General features: G+C 45.4%; 1 protein-coding gene across 2 annotated transcripts in view; it reads right to left on the bottom strand.

The window, feature by feature from the left end:
* HMCN1 (hemicentin 1) overlaps positions 1-16,084 on the bottom strand; it is a 1,785,366-nt gene that overhangs the window by 612,347 nt on the left and 1,156,935 nt on the right. For both annotated transcript variants that reach the window (XM_069641364.1, XM_069641365.1), the window contains exon 69: positions 5,624-5,820. In XM_069641364.1, coding sequence (XP_069497465.1) covers positions 5,624-5,820 — 197 coding nt within the window. The remainder of the gene's footprint in view (positions 1-5,623; positions 5,821-16,084) is intronic.

Genomic DNA, 16,084 nt, shown 5'->3' with positions numbered 1-16,084 from the left:
TATAGCGCACACAGCCCTTGGGCAACTGGGCGCTTAACTTAGGCATGTGCTTACAATAAGTGCAGTACAGTAATTATATAAAGCTGAACACTAGGACTGGGTAGTGCAGGAGAATACATACATGGAAAAGCTTTGCACATTTATGCAAAGAGCTACAACAGGTACATATGAGGTCATGCAAAATGCAGCATAAAATATATGCTAGGGAAAGCCCGCCTCTTGTTATGGGGAACTACCTCCAGTATATATTAAGTCAAAGTAGGTACTGAGAATATGTCCGGGACAACTCATCTCAGGTTACAGGGAGCTACATCACGTACATATTTGGTCGTGAAAAGGGTGCACACAGATACAAATGTCAATTAGGCTGTTCACCTACATGGCGCCTACCCCATGTTGCAGGGTTGCAAGTTGTGAGTGTTAAAATAAGATGTAAGTTGACAGAAAACCAAATGCTCAAACAGTTTAGACAAGTATAGAAAACGAGAAATGGGCTGTAAGTTTAAAGGATCAGAAAAGTCCAAATAAGTTTTTTTTGTAATGGGATGATAGTAGATACTTTAAATGTAGAAGGAAATTGGCCAGATGATAATGAAATACTAGAGAAGTAACAATAACTTGAGCACAAGCTGGGAAAACAGTATTAACTAACAAACCAGAGAAAGGATTAGAGGGAGGAGAAGTAGGGTGTGTTAGGGGAGTTTTCCTAAAGTCTGACTGGTAGTCAGACTTTAGTAAGCTATTCCAGTGGTTTGTAGATCCTCATCTCTTAGTATCAGTCTGCACTAACTCAGGACCTTGGTAGAGTGGCAGAGCAGTCAGGTTCATCTTAAGAGGAAGATGTGAGCTGTAGGTAAGTACAATGAACCTAGTTAAACATGCACATCAAAGAAGCACTTACACTTATAATTTATATAAAATTATATATTTATTATATTTACACCAGAATCACTTCGGAATATGTTTAGAATATAATTCAAAGGACACTTTCACATTTGTGTTTGCTCACGGTTAGATTTGTTGCAATGTTAAAAAGGGAAAAGACAATGCTATCGTATTATCGCTAATTACCTAAACATGCGGTTCTTAGCAGATTTACGGTAAGACATTTACTCTGCAAACACATGTAAGAAAGTCAGTTAAAGGAAGGAAAAGGGTTAGTTACAGTAATAGTAGTCTGGTTCAAGGTTCTAGAGAGGGTTTCTCCGAACAGCAAGTCTTTTAAGTCAAAAAATACAACCCTAGCTAATGGCAGTTAGGAGAGGAATCAAAGTCTTGACAAGCAACAGAATACAAAGAGTTCCAGTGGATTTCTTCAAGTGTCTAGTCTTTTAGAAGCAGCAAGTTATAACTAACGATGGAGACCTTAAATAGGACTTGATGAAGGGGCACAAGCAGCGGCTTGAGTCGGAGGTAAGAGGGGGTTGCTCTGGACACCTCTATGTGCACACCAATGCTCTGGAGCGACTTTCTCGAATCAGGTAAGCAATTCCTTTTTCCCACAGTACTTTAGGTTAGAAGAAAATGTTTGTGCTGGACGCTCTGCAATGTTGCAGCACTGGACCTGACCTCCAGATTCCTTGGTCTTGTTGGGGAGAACTCACAGGTAGGCCAGAGGGATACTGGACGTTTGTGGACCTGGAGGGTCCAACACCCTCCCCCAGGATACATGGAGGACTCAGTCAATGGCAAGTTCTAATTGTGGTTTATTGCAAACAGAACCATAGGGATCAGCACAGGAACAGAGAATTATTCATGCATATCTCGCTCTTCCTGACTCGCAGGCCGATTTTACTCTCAAATGGCATCAGCACTTCGTCACAACCTGGGCCCTTTTCCAGAAAATCTATCGGGCGAGGTGACTGGGTACTGAGTATTCTATCAGCTATATAGGACACTATCATTACACGGTAGGCGGTAATGGTTTACCGGTACCTGTAAGGGCACCAGTACCGGTAAACCCATACCGCCTTACTACGAGTTCCCTTTGCGGGACCCGACCTTAACGGCTGGTTTTACCAACCGTTAAAGTAGGGTGCCGCAAAGGGACCTCGGTGCTAATTACGGTACCGCAATTTGCGGTACCGTAATTAGCTCCTTCCCCATTCCCATTATGCCCTATGGGGGCAAAAATGGGAATGGGGAAGTGCCTTGGTGAATGGGGAATTACCGCCCCCGCTCACCTTGGAGTAAGGTGGTAATTCCGCCATCCACCAAGGCGGACACAGTAAAATACCAGCGGCAACCATGGCACTAATAGCACCATTGTTACCGCCTACCGTGTAATGAGGCCCTATAGATGTTATTCTACTGGCCCTTGCATGTCAGGTGGCTGGCCTGTCCCTTCCCCAAAACCCAACTTACAACATTGTTGCAGAGTAGTGGACTTACCGTTGGTTCTTGCCCGCTGCTACCCACCCCCAGGGTACTAAACTGTGATTGGCTAGAGCTGACGTCCCCAGGCCTGGGATTTGAAATGATTCTCAGCTCACTGTGCACTTTCTCAAGATGATGAGAACAATTATGTGTCTGTATTGTAACTTGTGTGCACCACAGTTGCCTTATGAGAATGTTCTCCTGTCCGGCGCAACACATGCTGCATACTTGTTGCAGTTCATGTCTGTATGCCTGAGACCGTCTCTCCTTTCCCACCATCGATCACTGTCCATTGTCTGCTTTGGCCGTGTCACATGTTTAGAGACCACGAATTTGAGCTCTGCAGCTCTGAATTATGTGGATTTATTTGTATTTTTCTGCAGCTGGTCCCTTTGTCGTCTGGGGATTGGAATGTCATCTGTATCTCTTGACCTTGGCTGCGGGTCCTGTCTCACACGTCTTGCTCTCTGTCCAGCCTGAATCGGCTCAGCTCATCTGCGAGGCCTGAGGCCTGCTGTAATTTTCCTAAACATTATAATGCGGTTTCTACATTGTCCACGCTATACTACATTTTTCATAGGTTAGTCACACCTGGCTCTGTCAGGTCCCATAGGTACTCCTGCAGTTCCATAAGGTTATTTGCGTTTAAGCATCTGCAAGCTTTGCTCAGGATCTTTTGTGTCTTGCGGTTTCTGCATTCCTGCACTTGGCTAATGGCAAAAATAATAAAAGCAATGGCAGAATGTATATGTATCTGTCCTCTAACTATAGAACTGTACAGTCGTGTTCTTCATGTATTCTAGTGTGTGTTTCTGTCCCGGAGTGTGGATGGCACGTGTGCTTCATGTATAACGCTGGTATGTCGTGGTGTCTCTATCAACATCAGCAACATGGCTTCTTGGTGCTCTAGTGCAGGCTGTCCATATAGGTGTCTCTGACCATGGCTTGCGGCTCTTCGTCCACACATGGATAGATCTGTACCGAACCTGGTCTGTATGGCTGGCTGAGGGGATACCTCTCAACGTATTTGTCAATCAATAGTCCGTTAGGAATTCATCCGAAATAGAAGGGATGATTGCAGTGTTACCTGGCTTTTCGTCTTGTCATGAATTTAGTGGCTTGGGAGGTGGTGGCAGGATCCCGACTCCCTCTTCAATCTGATGAGTGAAGACAGGACACTGGACGGGATCTCTCCGCAGCAATCTAGAGGGAGGATCTGAGGCATGACTTTCAGCAACTTCTTAATTCACTCTGTGGTTTTGGCAACTTTTCTGCAGCACCACCAAAAGACACGGATCGCCTAGTCAATATTCTTTGCTTCCTGCAGTCCCAAGCTCTGATGAGGGGTCTGGGTGAGTTGGATCGGATCTATGGAGTGTCCTTGAGGGAACAGCAAGATTTGTACAGATTCAGCCTTTCCAAGATGATGCACTCAAAATGGTAAGCAGGTCTCCTAGTATTGACGTTTCGCAGCTCTGGAAACGCTTAGGACCTCAGGAGATGGCTCAATTCAAAGTTTGTCTTGTGACTGGTTGTTCCCACCAGCCAAAGGGAACGAGTCGACCACTCCGGAGCTCCTCTGTCACACAGAAAACGGGGTCAGGGCAGCAGTGGTCACTTCACAGTGTTGCAAAGGATCTGCAGATATTTCTGGTCTTCTTTGGTTACTTGAACTTCCAGTGGTCGACTTCCTTTTCACTCCAGAAGCCTTGCCTTTTATACAGTTCCAGCACACACTCCTCTGCAATCTCTCGCAGAATTCTACAGAAAGGGGCGTTTGGCCGTCCAATCAGGACAGCTAGACCCCCTGTGGGAGTTGTTCCTATTCCGGCACTCTGGCAGACAAAGGACAGCGGGGTGGAAAACTCCTCCCCTACTTCCTGCCTGTCAAGACACTCTGGAGACTAGGCGGGTACACCAAAGGGTTCCTGATAAAAGCAAAACACACACACTGACCTCCCCCTCCAAGAATGGTAGAGGAAGGGTTAACAAAGAACAACTCTGCCAGCAATAGCAAAAAAAGAAAGGTGGCCCCAAGTTGGTACTTGAGTGCCTCTTTTGTGCACTACCAAGGCTATGGACATAACCTGAGGTATAAAAAGTACATAATAGTTGGTAGAACACGTCCACTGCCACCAGCCATAACTAGGAGACTGTCTATGCGACTAAAAAGTCACAGGAGCAGAGAGAAGGGGGATACTAGGTATCCCTTTGGCACTTCCCATAAGGTGGTGAGTGTCAATCACTCAGACAATAGCATTTTGGGAGACATACTAAGTATCTCTCTATTCTTAGGAACTGTAGTTACTTGAGGATACGAAAAGGAATCTCAAAGGAGGAACCTAAGGGTCCCCAGCACCACTGCCCATAAGGAGCTGCATGCTGCAATAGTAAAAATACAGATGCCGTTAAGAGCTATGGAGTAGACAGGCTCCATAGAACAGGTAGAATACAAAGAATAGAGTTCTAAAAGACAGAGCCTACAAGAATGAATGAGAAGATAAAGGTTCCACACATTCAGAGTTGAAAGTAAAAGGTCCAGAAGTCCAGCAAAAAATGCTAGGGGTTTCACTGGGAGAGGGGATGAAGCATACAAATGATAAATCTCCCTAACAAGGTGAGCCTGAGAATTTGAAAAATGTACATTGCCCTCAGAGATAGGCATAAAAGAAGAACAAGAGTCACTGGAAACAGGAGAAGTAAGAATAACAGGATATTGTAACAGAGGTAGAAGGGGAGCCATGGTTTAACAAATGTCAAATAGTTTCAGCTTTTGACAAAAAGAAAGTTAGCAAGGCCATCAGACGTGAATGTAGAGGTAGTGGAAGGATAAGAAGAAGAAAGAGGCACGTATTTTATTGAGGGCAGAAAAGAGAAGTTTAAGAGAGTTTGCCTAAGCATGAATACGTGTCTGGAAAAATATAGCCTTGACGTGCTTAAGAGAAGGGGAATATGACTGGAGGAACACAGAAAATGTTGAAAGTTAGATGGTGATCTATTTTTCAACCATATCATTAGGTAGTTTGGGAATTTAAGACCAACACGTACACAAATAATCAGGAACAATGACAAAAAGCATTCAGAAACAAAAAGAATGTATTTTTAATAATTTATCTGCTACACCAGGCAAATATATATTCCTACTTAAAAATATGCATGTAAAAACAAAGTCTTGTTATATAGCATGGAACAAGACTTTAAATAAATACATAAACAAACCAAAAAAATAAATGTGTACATCCATTACCTGAACACTAGCAATGCGGAGCATTTCTCCCCCTCTGAGGATGTGGATATCATCAGTGTGAGGGAGCGGGCGTCCGTCCTTGAGCCAGGTGATTTTAGGTGGTGGGACTCCAGTAGAAGAGCAGATCAGCTCCAAGGGGTTGTTGACAACCACTGAGGTCTCTTCAGAGTTGTCTGATCCATTTATACGAGGGGGGTCTGTCAGACAGAAAATGTAACATATGCTGAAAGTTGGTACTCACATTAGCAGACTCCATTGCTGGCAAACATGGCTTGCTAATAGTCTAAGGAAACTATTATGGTCTGGCAATATGTAAGCATCGTGGCTCAGCTGGGACTCTGCGTTTCTCTACTTTTTACAGGCTGTTTATTGAGTCTGGGTGGGATGTATTTTATGATTATTTTCAGTGAAAAACCTTGTATTGAAGTGACATTAAGGTGCTGATTTAACACCACAAAACTCCTGAAATTCTGCAGGTGCTGAAGCTGTGCTACATTAACGATTATGCCCCCATTGCGTGGCCCCTAAGCACACTGATGACATCACAAATGGCACCACTGAAGTAATAAGTGTCCTTAGGGGCTGCACAATGGGGCATCATAATTAAGGTACTACAGCTTCAGCACCTGCCCTATTTCAGGGGATTTGTGGTGTTACATCAGCACCCTAATGTCACTTCAACTAAAGTGTGTTCACTGAATTTCCAGGGTTTCGTTGCATCAGATTGTTTCATCTTAACATCACTTCAACTAAAGTTTTTTCACTGAATTTCAATGGTTTTGATATGCTATGCCCCCCTCCACCTGCAATTATTTATTTCATTCTGATAACCTACCTGAGTCATACCATTTGTTATCAATATCTGTTCTTGAGCTACACAACATCAGATGTGTCAAGTATTTCATCTTTTTTTGTGTAACCTAGATAAGAAGGGATTTGTAATGGTGTACTGTGACAAGGAAGAGCGAAGTGGGGTTACTGGGACATTGTGATGAGGAAGACTGAAGTTGTGTAGTTCGGTATTGTGGCAGAAGAGTGAGGTGGGCAGTTGGGAACTCTGACATGTAAGAGTAAGGTGGGGTAGTTGGGAACTGTGATGAGGAATAGAAAGCATAATTAAAGGGGAACTGTAATGATGAAGATTGTGTTGGTACAAAAATATACCTTATACATTACTGTTAGGCATGATTGTATGCAGTACCCTTTGGTACTACAACAACCCAACCTTTGGTATAAGTCTGTACTACACAGGTTGGTAGTGTGTTGAGCAGCCACGCTTATCTCAAGAGGGTTCAATGTGAGCTGTAGGGGAGTTACACAGAGATTCAGAGACAAGTATTCAAATAAACTCTTACACACAAGGTTTCTTGAATAAACAATTATTCATTTATTTAACAGTCAGTTAGAGTAAGCTTTCTTCAGAAGGGGGCAATATAAAGCAACACAAAAATATACTTCAAAATACACACTCTTAGTATTCTAAATTAGTAAATACCCTTTTGGGATGGACCACAGACACTATCTACACCCTCAGGTGACTGCAATAGTTAGGGTGCTGGAGACATTAAAGGGAGTGCAATTATAAATGTTTTTTGTAGTGTTTACATCCTCCCTTCACATAAAATAAAGTGTTAGGAAGGTTATCGATTAAATAATTCTTAGCATTATGACTTCTCGATTCACATAGTTCTTTATATCGCCCCTTTTTTGTTAATTCTCTATATCAATTTTCAAAGACGTAAATATTACTCATTAATCTAGATCTCATATCAGCACGTCCCTCTTATTCATCCCAGTACATTCGTATTTCTCGATCCGAGTATTATTTTGGGGGGGGCGGAGTTCATATTTATAGGTAGTCCTCATAAGGAGTTCTGTGTTTATAATTGTTAGGGAGAATTCTCAGAAATGTGCTAATTCCTCTCTACCTTTGAGACCCCCAGGATTTTGAAGACTTGCATTTTTAACCTGGAGAGAGTGAGACCCTTTTTTCCCACTCTCTCATGTATTTTAATGTGATTTTGAACTCTATGTTTCTTTTGGTTGTGGAGTCTGCCAAACTCCATAGGCATCATCTTTTACATTGTGTCACACTGCAACACCAGTGCAGTGGCACAGGGAAGTCTTTTAGATTCCCCAAAGGTTTAAATACCTTCTCTTGGTTAAACTACTGTTTTCATGAGCAGTGAAGTGAAATTGACTTTACTTACACTTGTAACTTTCTAGACCCAGCACACACTATCTTACAATAGAGTGCTGGAGGGGTTACTTTGTATACCCTTAGTCTAGCTTCTCATGTAACATTTTTATGTTACCCTTTCCTCGATGAATGGCAGGTGGCAGTGGTTTACTTTTAACTACCGTGGTGTGCATTTACCACGGGCTGCATTGGCAGCTGCAGTAAAGAACCCAAGGGTGCCATTTTTGACGAAATGGCCCGGATCTTCTTTTTTCACCATTTCTTTGTGGAAGGGTCCTACTTGAGAATCACTCTGTGAGCCAAACCAGGTTTGGTTGCTTTGTTCATTTTGTCTTTGGCGGGATTCATAAGTGAATCCTGCCTCTGGCTCCTGGGTGTCTCCCGGGGGCAGGAAGCGAGGGAGGTGCCCAAAACTCCCTGTGCTTAGTCTCCTAGGAGACAGGAATGCACTCTTAGGTGATTGGCTGGCTGGCTGTCCTGCAAGGACACCCTGCTGTGTGACTGACATCTAGGCTGGAATAAATGGGAGAAACCTGCCTAAAAGGCAAGCCTTTTTGGCTTGGAAGGCAGTGTCGACTACTGGACGAAGGAATCCGAAGAAGAACTTGAAGAGGACTCCTGGACCGTTGGTTTGCCTGGTGAAGCCCTGCTGCTGCTCTGCTGAAACTCCAATATCGTTTCGACTAGAGAAGCCCTGCAAGGACTTCTCCCCTTGAGTTGGTGGGACCAATCAACTCCAAAGTAAGCCACCTGGACATCCTCTGGGAGCTGGTTGAAATTCCACTGCAGTTGCTGCTGGAACTGAATAGCCAGGGGGAGGAACACCAGTTTGCGTGCGTTGCTTTTAAGCTGGCAAAGAGCTCCAGGAAAGAGGACTGACTGAGCCCGAGCCACCTCAACAGAGTACTGGACCGCAGATGCAAGGAAAGCACATCTCGACAGCCAGGAACCATGGTGTTGCTATTGGCGGTAGAAGCGAGGAACTGAAACACTGAAGTGCCACTTGTTTGAAGATTGGCGGTTGTGGTCGGTGACTGTCCCATTGCAGTCCAGGAGCCCCCAGAAGTCCTCCCTCTTGTCCTCACGACTGAGGCCCAGGAACACCAGGATCTGCAGAGCTGCACAGGAACAGAAGCCACCTGCTGCACTTTTCTTCAACCTAATGGTACTGTACAGTGTAACCTCAATTGTCCTGGTTGGAGACTTGTATTGGTTGCATCTGTAGAGTTGCTAACAGCTTCATTACTTCACAAGCCTAATCAGACTGTGGCCCTGCTTTGATTTCTTCTTTCTACAAAAAATTCTAAAACATTGAGCAAGACTTTTACTTACCTGCAAGAAGTCCTTCAGTTCACATTGACTTTTGCTAACCTAGCATTGGCTGGCCTGGCTCCCTGATTGACTCTTCTCTCCTCTGCTTAGTTGTTGTGTCTTCCTTCTAGGAAGGGGTTAACTGACTTTGCATTGAGGGGTTATTGTGAAAGTACTTACCTGCTTAAGAATACTTGTGTGAATACTTGTCTGATTCTGAAACCTCTTTTCTTTGACACTCCTCTCAAGAATATTCTAAATGCAACAGTGATACATTAAGGAAAATGTCAATAAAAACAGAGGAAAAAACAGACTATTGTCTACCCAATTCACGGTATACAAATATTCTGCCAACGGAGTAGCCTAAGTGCAAGTGCACAGTATGATATTCGAGGGGTGATTCGTTCATAGACACAAGTATCGTGAATACATTATATATATGATACATTACTCACCGTAATCGTGATGCTTGTATCTGCTTAGATTCACATGCTATGCATAGGCCGACATCTAGTGGAAGCTGCAGAGTATTACAGTTGTTGTTTTCGAAATTCGAAAAGGGACGTCGACAGGGCGTGCCAGTAATACTCTCCCTAGTGTGATGTCCACTGTAACCATGGTCCTTCACGCGTCGAGGTCCCTCAGATTGTTTTGTTCTGACATGAGGTTGCATGAAGTGTAATTTGAGTACAGTTGTATCCAAGCAGATAAAGACAGAAAGCTCATATAACATCTATGCACCTTCTCCCAGGGGAAGAAGGGTGGGCCCATGTGAATCTAAGCAGATACAAGCATCAGAAATATGATTACGCAGAGTAATGTATCCCTTCTGAGGCTTGTGGAATCTGCTTAGATCACCTGCTATCCATATATTAGCGAGCAGTGTTATGAGAAGGTGGTGGGTCGTGAGAAGGAGCAGCGGCAAATAGATGTTTTAGAACCGCTTGTCCCACCTGTGTATCTGCTTTGGAATGTGTGTCAATGCAGTAATGCTGAATGAAAGTATGTACTGAGCTCCATGTTGCTGCTTTGCAAATGATGTCTAAGGGGACATTTGCGTTCAAGGCCAGAGTAGCTCCAGTGCTCCTTGTGGAGTGAGCTTTAGGTGTAAAAGGCAGGGTTTTGTTTGATAGGGAATAGCACAATTGTGTACATCTGACTATCCACCTAGAGATGGTATTTTTGGAAATGCGGTCACCATCTCTGCCTGGCGCTATGGAGACAAACAGTTGATCTGTTTTTCTTAGCGGTCTGGTCTTGTCTACATAGTAGAGGACCGCCCTCCTCACATCTAGTGTGTGGAGGTTTACCTCGGCTGAGCTGGTGGGTTCCTGGAAGAAATCTGGTAGCCCAATAGACTGGTTTACGTGAAATTTAGAGATGAACATAGGGGAGAACCTAGGGTGAGTATGTAAAACCAGCTTGTCTTTGTGTACAACAAAGAAAAGATCCTGCAGTGACAATGCTTGTATTTCACTAACTCTTCTTATGGAAGTGATGGCCACTAAAAAGGCAGTTTTGTAAGTCAGGTGTTTGAGACTAGACTTATGCATTGGCTCGAAAGGGGGTACCATGAACTTAGTACAACATTGAGATCCCATCCTGGCAGCGGGTTCAAAATTGGGGGGTGGAGTCTCTTTACTCCCTCCATGAATGCTTTGATGACAGGTACCTTCCACCATGAGACTTTATTGTGGGAAGTGGTATAGGCTGACAAAGCCGCCAGGTGGACCTTTAAGGAGTTGAATACTAACCCTGCATCTAGCCAGTGGAGCATATAAATTAGAATGTGGGAAGGAGTACATTGTATGGGGTTCATTTTTTTAGACTGTCACCAAATTACAAATCTCCTCCACTTGTCAAAATAATTGTGCCTAGTGTTAGGCTTTTTTGATTCTTTTAAGATATCCATATATCTCTATGGCAGATTAAGATGTCTAAACTCTATGACCTCAGGAGCCATGCTGCCAAGTTCACTGAGTGAGGTTGAGGGTGCACTGTTAGTCCCCAGTGCTGAGTGAGCAGATTGTACGGGCATGAGAGTTTGATGGGATCGCACATGGCCAGTTTGCGCAGATGTGGATACCAGGGTTGTCTTGCCCACATAGGAGCAACTAGGATGAGCGTCACCTGTTCCTTGTTGATCTTGTTCACTACCTTCCTCATTAGAGGTGTTGGGGGAAAAGCGTAAGCAAATTTCCCTGACCAGTTCATCCATAGGGTGTTCCCCTTGGAGCCTGGCTGCAGGAACCTGGACGCGAAGTCTGGGCATTGCCTGCTTTCGCTTGTAGCAAACAAGTCTATTGTGGGGAAAACTCATTGAGAGAAGAGGTGTTCTACGACCCCTGCGTGTAGTTGCCACTCATGTTCTTCTAGTAGGGGATCTCTGCTCAATGAGTCTGCGAGAGAGTTGAGTTCCCCTGGAACGTGCTGTGACAATAGGAATATTTTCCGTTTGAGTGCCCGTTTCCAAATTTGTTGCGCAATCCAGGACAGATTTAGAGAACGTGTGCCCCCCTGTTTGTTGATGTAAAACATCGCTGTAGTGCTGTTTGTCAGGACTTGCACAGATTGGTTTGATAGGTGTGATTCGAACGCCTAAAGGGCTTTGAATACTGCTAGTAGTTCTAGCAGATTGATGTGGTTCTGTGCTGCTGCATGAGACCACAGACCCTGAGCTGTGTGGTGAAGGTAATGAGCCCCCCACCCAGCGAGTGAGGCGTCCGTCATGACAATCGCTTATACTTCCGGATCATAGCAGGGTTTCCCCTTCAACAGATTTTCTCTTTTCCACCAGCGAAGATTTTGTACTAGTTTTGGCGAAACGACCACTAGATCGTCCCACTGACCACTCGCCTGAGACCACTGTTTCGCCAACCATTCCTGCATGGGTCGCATGCCCAGTCACGCGTGAGGTACCAGGTAAATGCAAGATGCCATCATGCCCAGCAAATGCATCGCTTTGCGCACCCTTATCTGGCAGCCAGCCTGATAATGAGGTATTTGCAGTAACATATTTTGGACTCTTTCCTCTGACGGAAAGACCAACCCCTCTTGTGTGTTTATGACAGCTCCTAGGAACTGTTTGGTTGTGCTTGGCACTAGGCTTCATTTTTTCTCGTTGATGGATAAGCCCAATTGGAAGAGTAGGTTGATAGCTCTCTGAATGTTTTGCCTGCAAATTAGGGGAGACTCCCCTGTAATCAGCCAGTCGTTTAGGTAAGGGTACACTGGGATTGCCTCGCTGCGCAGGTGTGCTGCCACCACCGCCAGTACCTTCGTGAATACCCTTGGAGCAGATGCTATTCCGAAGGGTAGCACTTTGAATTGGTTCTGCTGGTTTGCTATCTTGAAACGCAAGAATCTTCTGTGTGCTGGGAACATTGAAATATGAAAATAGGCATCTTTCATATCCAGTGTTGCCTTGTAATCCTCCATTTTTAGTAGAGGGATTATCTCTTGTAGCGTAGTCATGCAGAACTTTTGTGGCTTGACATATTTGTTTGCAGGGCGCAAATCTAATACTGGGCGCATTGTTAGATCTTTCTTTGGCACAAGGAAGTAAGTTGAATGAATACCCCTGTTTACCTGGTTGGCCGGGACAACTTTGATGGCGTCCTTTAGTAGAAGCATGGCGATCTCATCCAGGAGGATGCGTTGGTGTTCCTTGGAATGGGTCTTGTCGTGGGGGGTGGTTCTGGGGTTGGTCAAGGAGCTCTATACAATATCCGCCTGTTACAGGGGATAGCACCCGTCTTCTGTGGTGATTTCTTCCCATGCGTGGGTGAAGCTGGATATACGCCCTCCTACTTGAGAGGCATGGGAGGGCACCTGGAGCGAATAGTCACTGCTTTTGAGGTGGGGTGCCACCTCGGGAGGAGTTACCCCTACCGCAACTGCAGGATCTGCGCGCTCCTCTAGGGTAATTCTGACCCCTATTGTTTCCCCAGGCAGTACCTTGGCTCTGGTTATAGGTGGAACCCCTTTATGAATTTTGGCCACGTGAGCAACGAAAATTCCAGTTTCCCCTCTGGCCAGTAGGTTTATTGGTCAGTTGACCCAATGAGTTGAGAGTATCATATTCTTCTTTGGCCGTCTTTAAGGCGTCTTCGACAGCTTTGCCAAAGAGCACATTGGGCTCAACGGGCAGGTTCATAAGGGTAGCTTGCGTCTCTGATTTAAAACACGATTGGACACAACCAATCGTGATGCTTGATAATAGTCCCTTCTGCTATTATCCTGCCTGCATTGTCCGCAGTGTCAAGATTGTTTTTTTTGATAAGCAGCTTGACACTGCCATGCCTTCTGCGGCCACCTGGGCAAGCTGAGACTTAAGTGGTTCCAGGGCCAATGATAGTAAGGCCGAGACCTCTTCCCATTTGTGGCAGTTGTAACTGGCCAACAGGGTAGAATTGTTAGCAATCCTGGTGTGGAATGCCGCAGAGGAGGCCACCTTTCTGCCCATCGTGTAATGTCTCTTGCTTTCCTTGTCAGGCGGGGTTTAAGAGGAAGCTAGGGGAGTACCAGCCCTCTTCCTTGTTGTGGTGACAACTAATGAATCAGGCTTCAGTTGCCCTCTGATATACAGCGGGTCAGAAGGGGCAGGTCTAAGCAGTTTCTCTATGCAGGGATTCACTGCCCATGTAAGATTAGGGGGTCTCCAGCGATAGCTGTATTTTTCGCTGAATGGACTTGAGGAGAGGAATAAACCGCGTAACAGCCTTCTTCTCTCCTAAGATTTCCTCCACGAAATCTTTATCTTGTTGTATACTTCCTGAGTTTCTATCTGAAAATGCTCTTCTGCCTTAACAAGCACTTCATTTAGTAGGGGTTGATTGTCAATGGGTGAATCCATGACCGGCAGGTCCCGATTAAACGGTGAGTCCATGAGATACATATTTGTCTCAGGGTCAACCTCAGGGTCCTCATCATCCCCGTAATAAGGGTCTGCTGCCTCTTGAATAGAGAGGTCTTCATGGTCGGAGTCTGGGTCATAGAGGTCAATGACTGTGCCTTGCACTGGATTCTTGGTGCAAGACCTCTTAGCAGGGGGTTCAGCAGGTTGAGCAGGGATCTGCGACCCACACAGTGCTGTAGTGGGGGGAGTGGAGTGGAAACTTTTGAAATAGGCAGGGTCCTTTTCATAGAAGTTGGCCATAAAGGACATTCTCCTCATGACCCTGGGCCTCATTACGACCCAGGCGGTAAGGGGTTAACGGTGCCGTAAAAGGTGGCGGCGCCGTTAACCCCTTACTGCCTAATTACGAGGTCCCTTTGCGGGTCCCCAGCTTAACGGCTGGTTTTACCAGCCGTTAAGGAAGGAACCCGCAAAGGGACTTTCGAGGTAATTACGGTACTGCAATTTGCGGTACCATAATTACTGCCTTCCCCATTCCCATTGAGCCCTATGGGGGCAAAAATGGGAATGGGGAAGGGCCAATGGTGAATGGTGAATTACCACCCCGCCAACCTTGGAATGGGGCGGTAATTCCGCCATCCACCATGGCGCAATCGATAAAATACCGGCGTCAACCATGGCGCTCATAGCGCCATGGTTAACACCTGGGTCGTAATGAGGCCCAGAGATTCTACTGACCTTTCCCTGGACGTCCTGCATTGCCGTCCGCTCGACAAGTGTGTCGAGTCTCGGCTTTGGGTTGTGTGCTTAGTGGAGGATGAAGTGATAGCGCTTCTGCCGCCGGGTGTTGTCCCCATAACAAAGCCGCCGGCCTGTCTTCCGGGGTCAGGGGCCCTACGCTTGGGGTAACCGAAGTCATCCAGTCACCTTTGCCGTCAGAAACCGCAGCGTTGCTGCCATCGCTGAAAGCACCTTCTACTTCCATGGCCTCGAGCTGCCTGGCGTATTGGGCCCAGCATTTAGTAGATCGGTCTTGAAGAGCCGACACGCTCGACAAGAACCCTCGACATGGTCTCTTGGGAGACACAGGTTACAGACTAGGTGTTTATCGACCCACGGAAATTTCCTATTGCACTTGGGGCAAAATTTAAAGGGGATCTTCTCCATAACAGAATGATACGGCAGCTAGGCGAATGTAGTGTAAGAAAAGAAGCATATACATTCTAAAATGACCTCCCCCCTCTCTCCCTACTGTGTGGGCCGAAGCCCGGAGCGGCCTTCCAAGGCCGAAACGGATCCGTTGCGGGAGTCTTTCAATGGTCGTGTTTGTCTTCACTGGCATCTGATGTTTCGATAGTCAGTGATAAAAGGATAGTAAGAATAAACTATCGGTAATTGAATAATAATAAATGGCTATAAGCCAAAAAAGGAACTTCGCTATAACCGTCCATCTAAAATGGCGGAAAAATACAATCTGAGGGACCTTGACGCGTGAGGAATCATGGGTATAGTGGACGTCACACTAGGGATAGTATTACTGGCACACACTGACGACGTCCCTTTTCGAGTTTCGAAAACACGAACTCTAATACTCTGCAGCTTCCACTAGATGTCGGCTTATGCACAGCATGTGATCTAAGCAGATTCCACAAGCCTCAGAAATATATATTATATATATATATATCCAAACTTTTCTGCGCCGACTAGACGGCGTAGTGCTGAGCCGGACTCCCGGAGCGAAGTACCACTTTTCAATAACACAAAAATCATGCTCCACAGATCGTATCGCAGTCCAAAAGAATTAAGTTTAAACATTTCCTTTAATCAACAATTCGTTTAAAAATGGCATAAACTCTTCCATCCCTCGCCCAGCCCGACGGAAGTCCACCAATGATGACGCGTTTCGCTACTGCTCATAGCTTGGTCACATGATTTTTGCCTTCAGAGTGGAAACACCTTTATTCCCTATCCCCACAGTCTTTCTTCTCCGTTATGCACAACCAATAGGAAATCAAAAGAGGACTCGGAACACTTTGTAGCAGTGCTACCTAACCTCGTAATGCAGCCGCCATTACAGAGTGAACTCATCGTT

The sequence above is a fragment of the Ambystoma mexicanum genome, chromosome 1q (genome assembly GCF_040938575.1).
Source record: "Ambystoma mexicanum isolate Mex_15411 chromosome 1q, UKY_AmexF1_1, whole genome shotgun sequence".
In the NCBI taxonomy this organism is placed as follows: domain Eukaryota; kingdom Metazoa; phylum Chordata; class Amphibia; order Caudata; family Ambystomatidae; genus Ambystoma; species Ambystoma mexicanum.
Note: the sequence above shows the minus strand (reverse complement) of the source record. Positions and strands in the feature narration are given on the sequence as shown.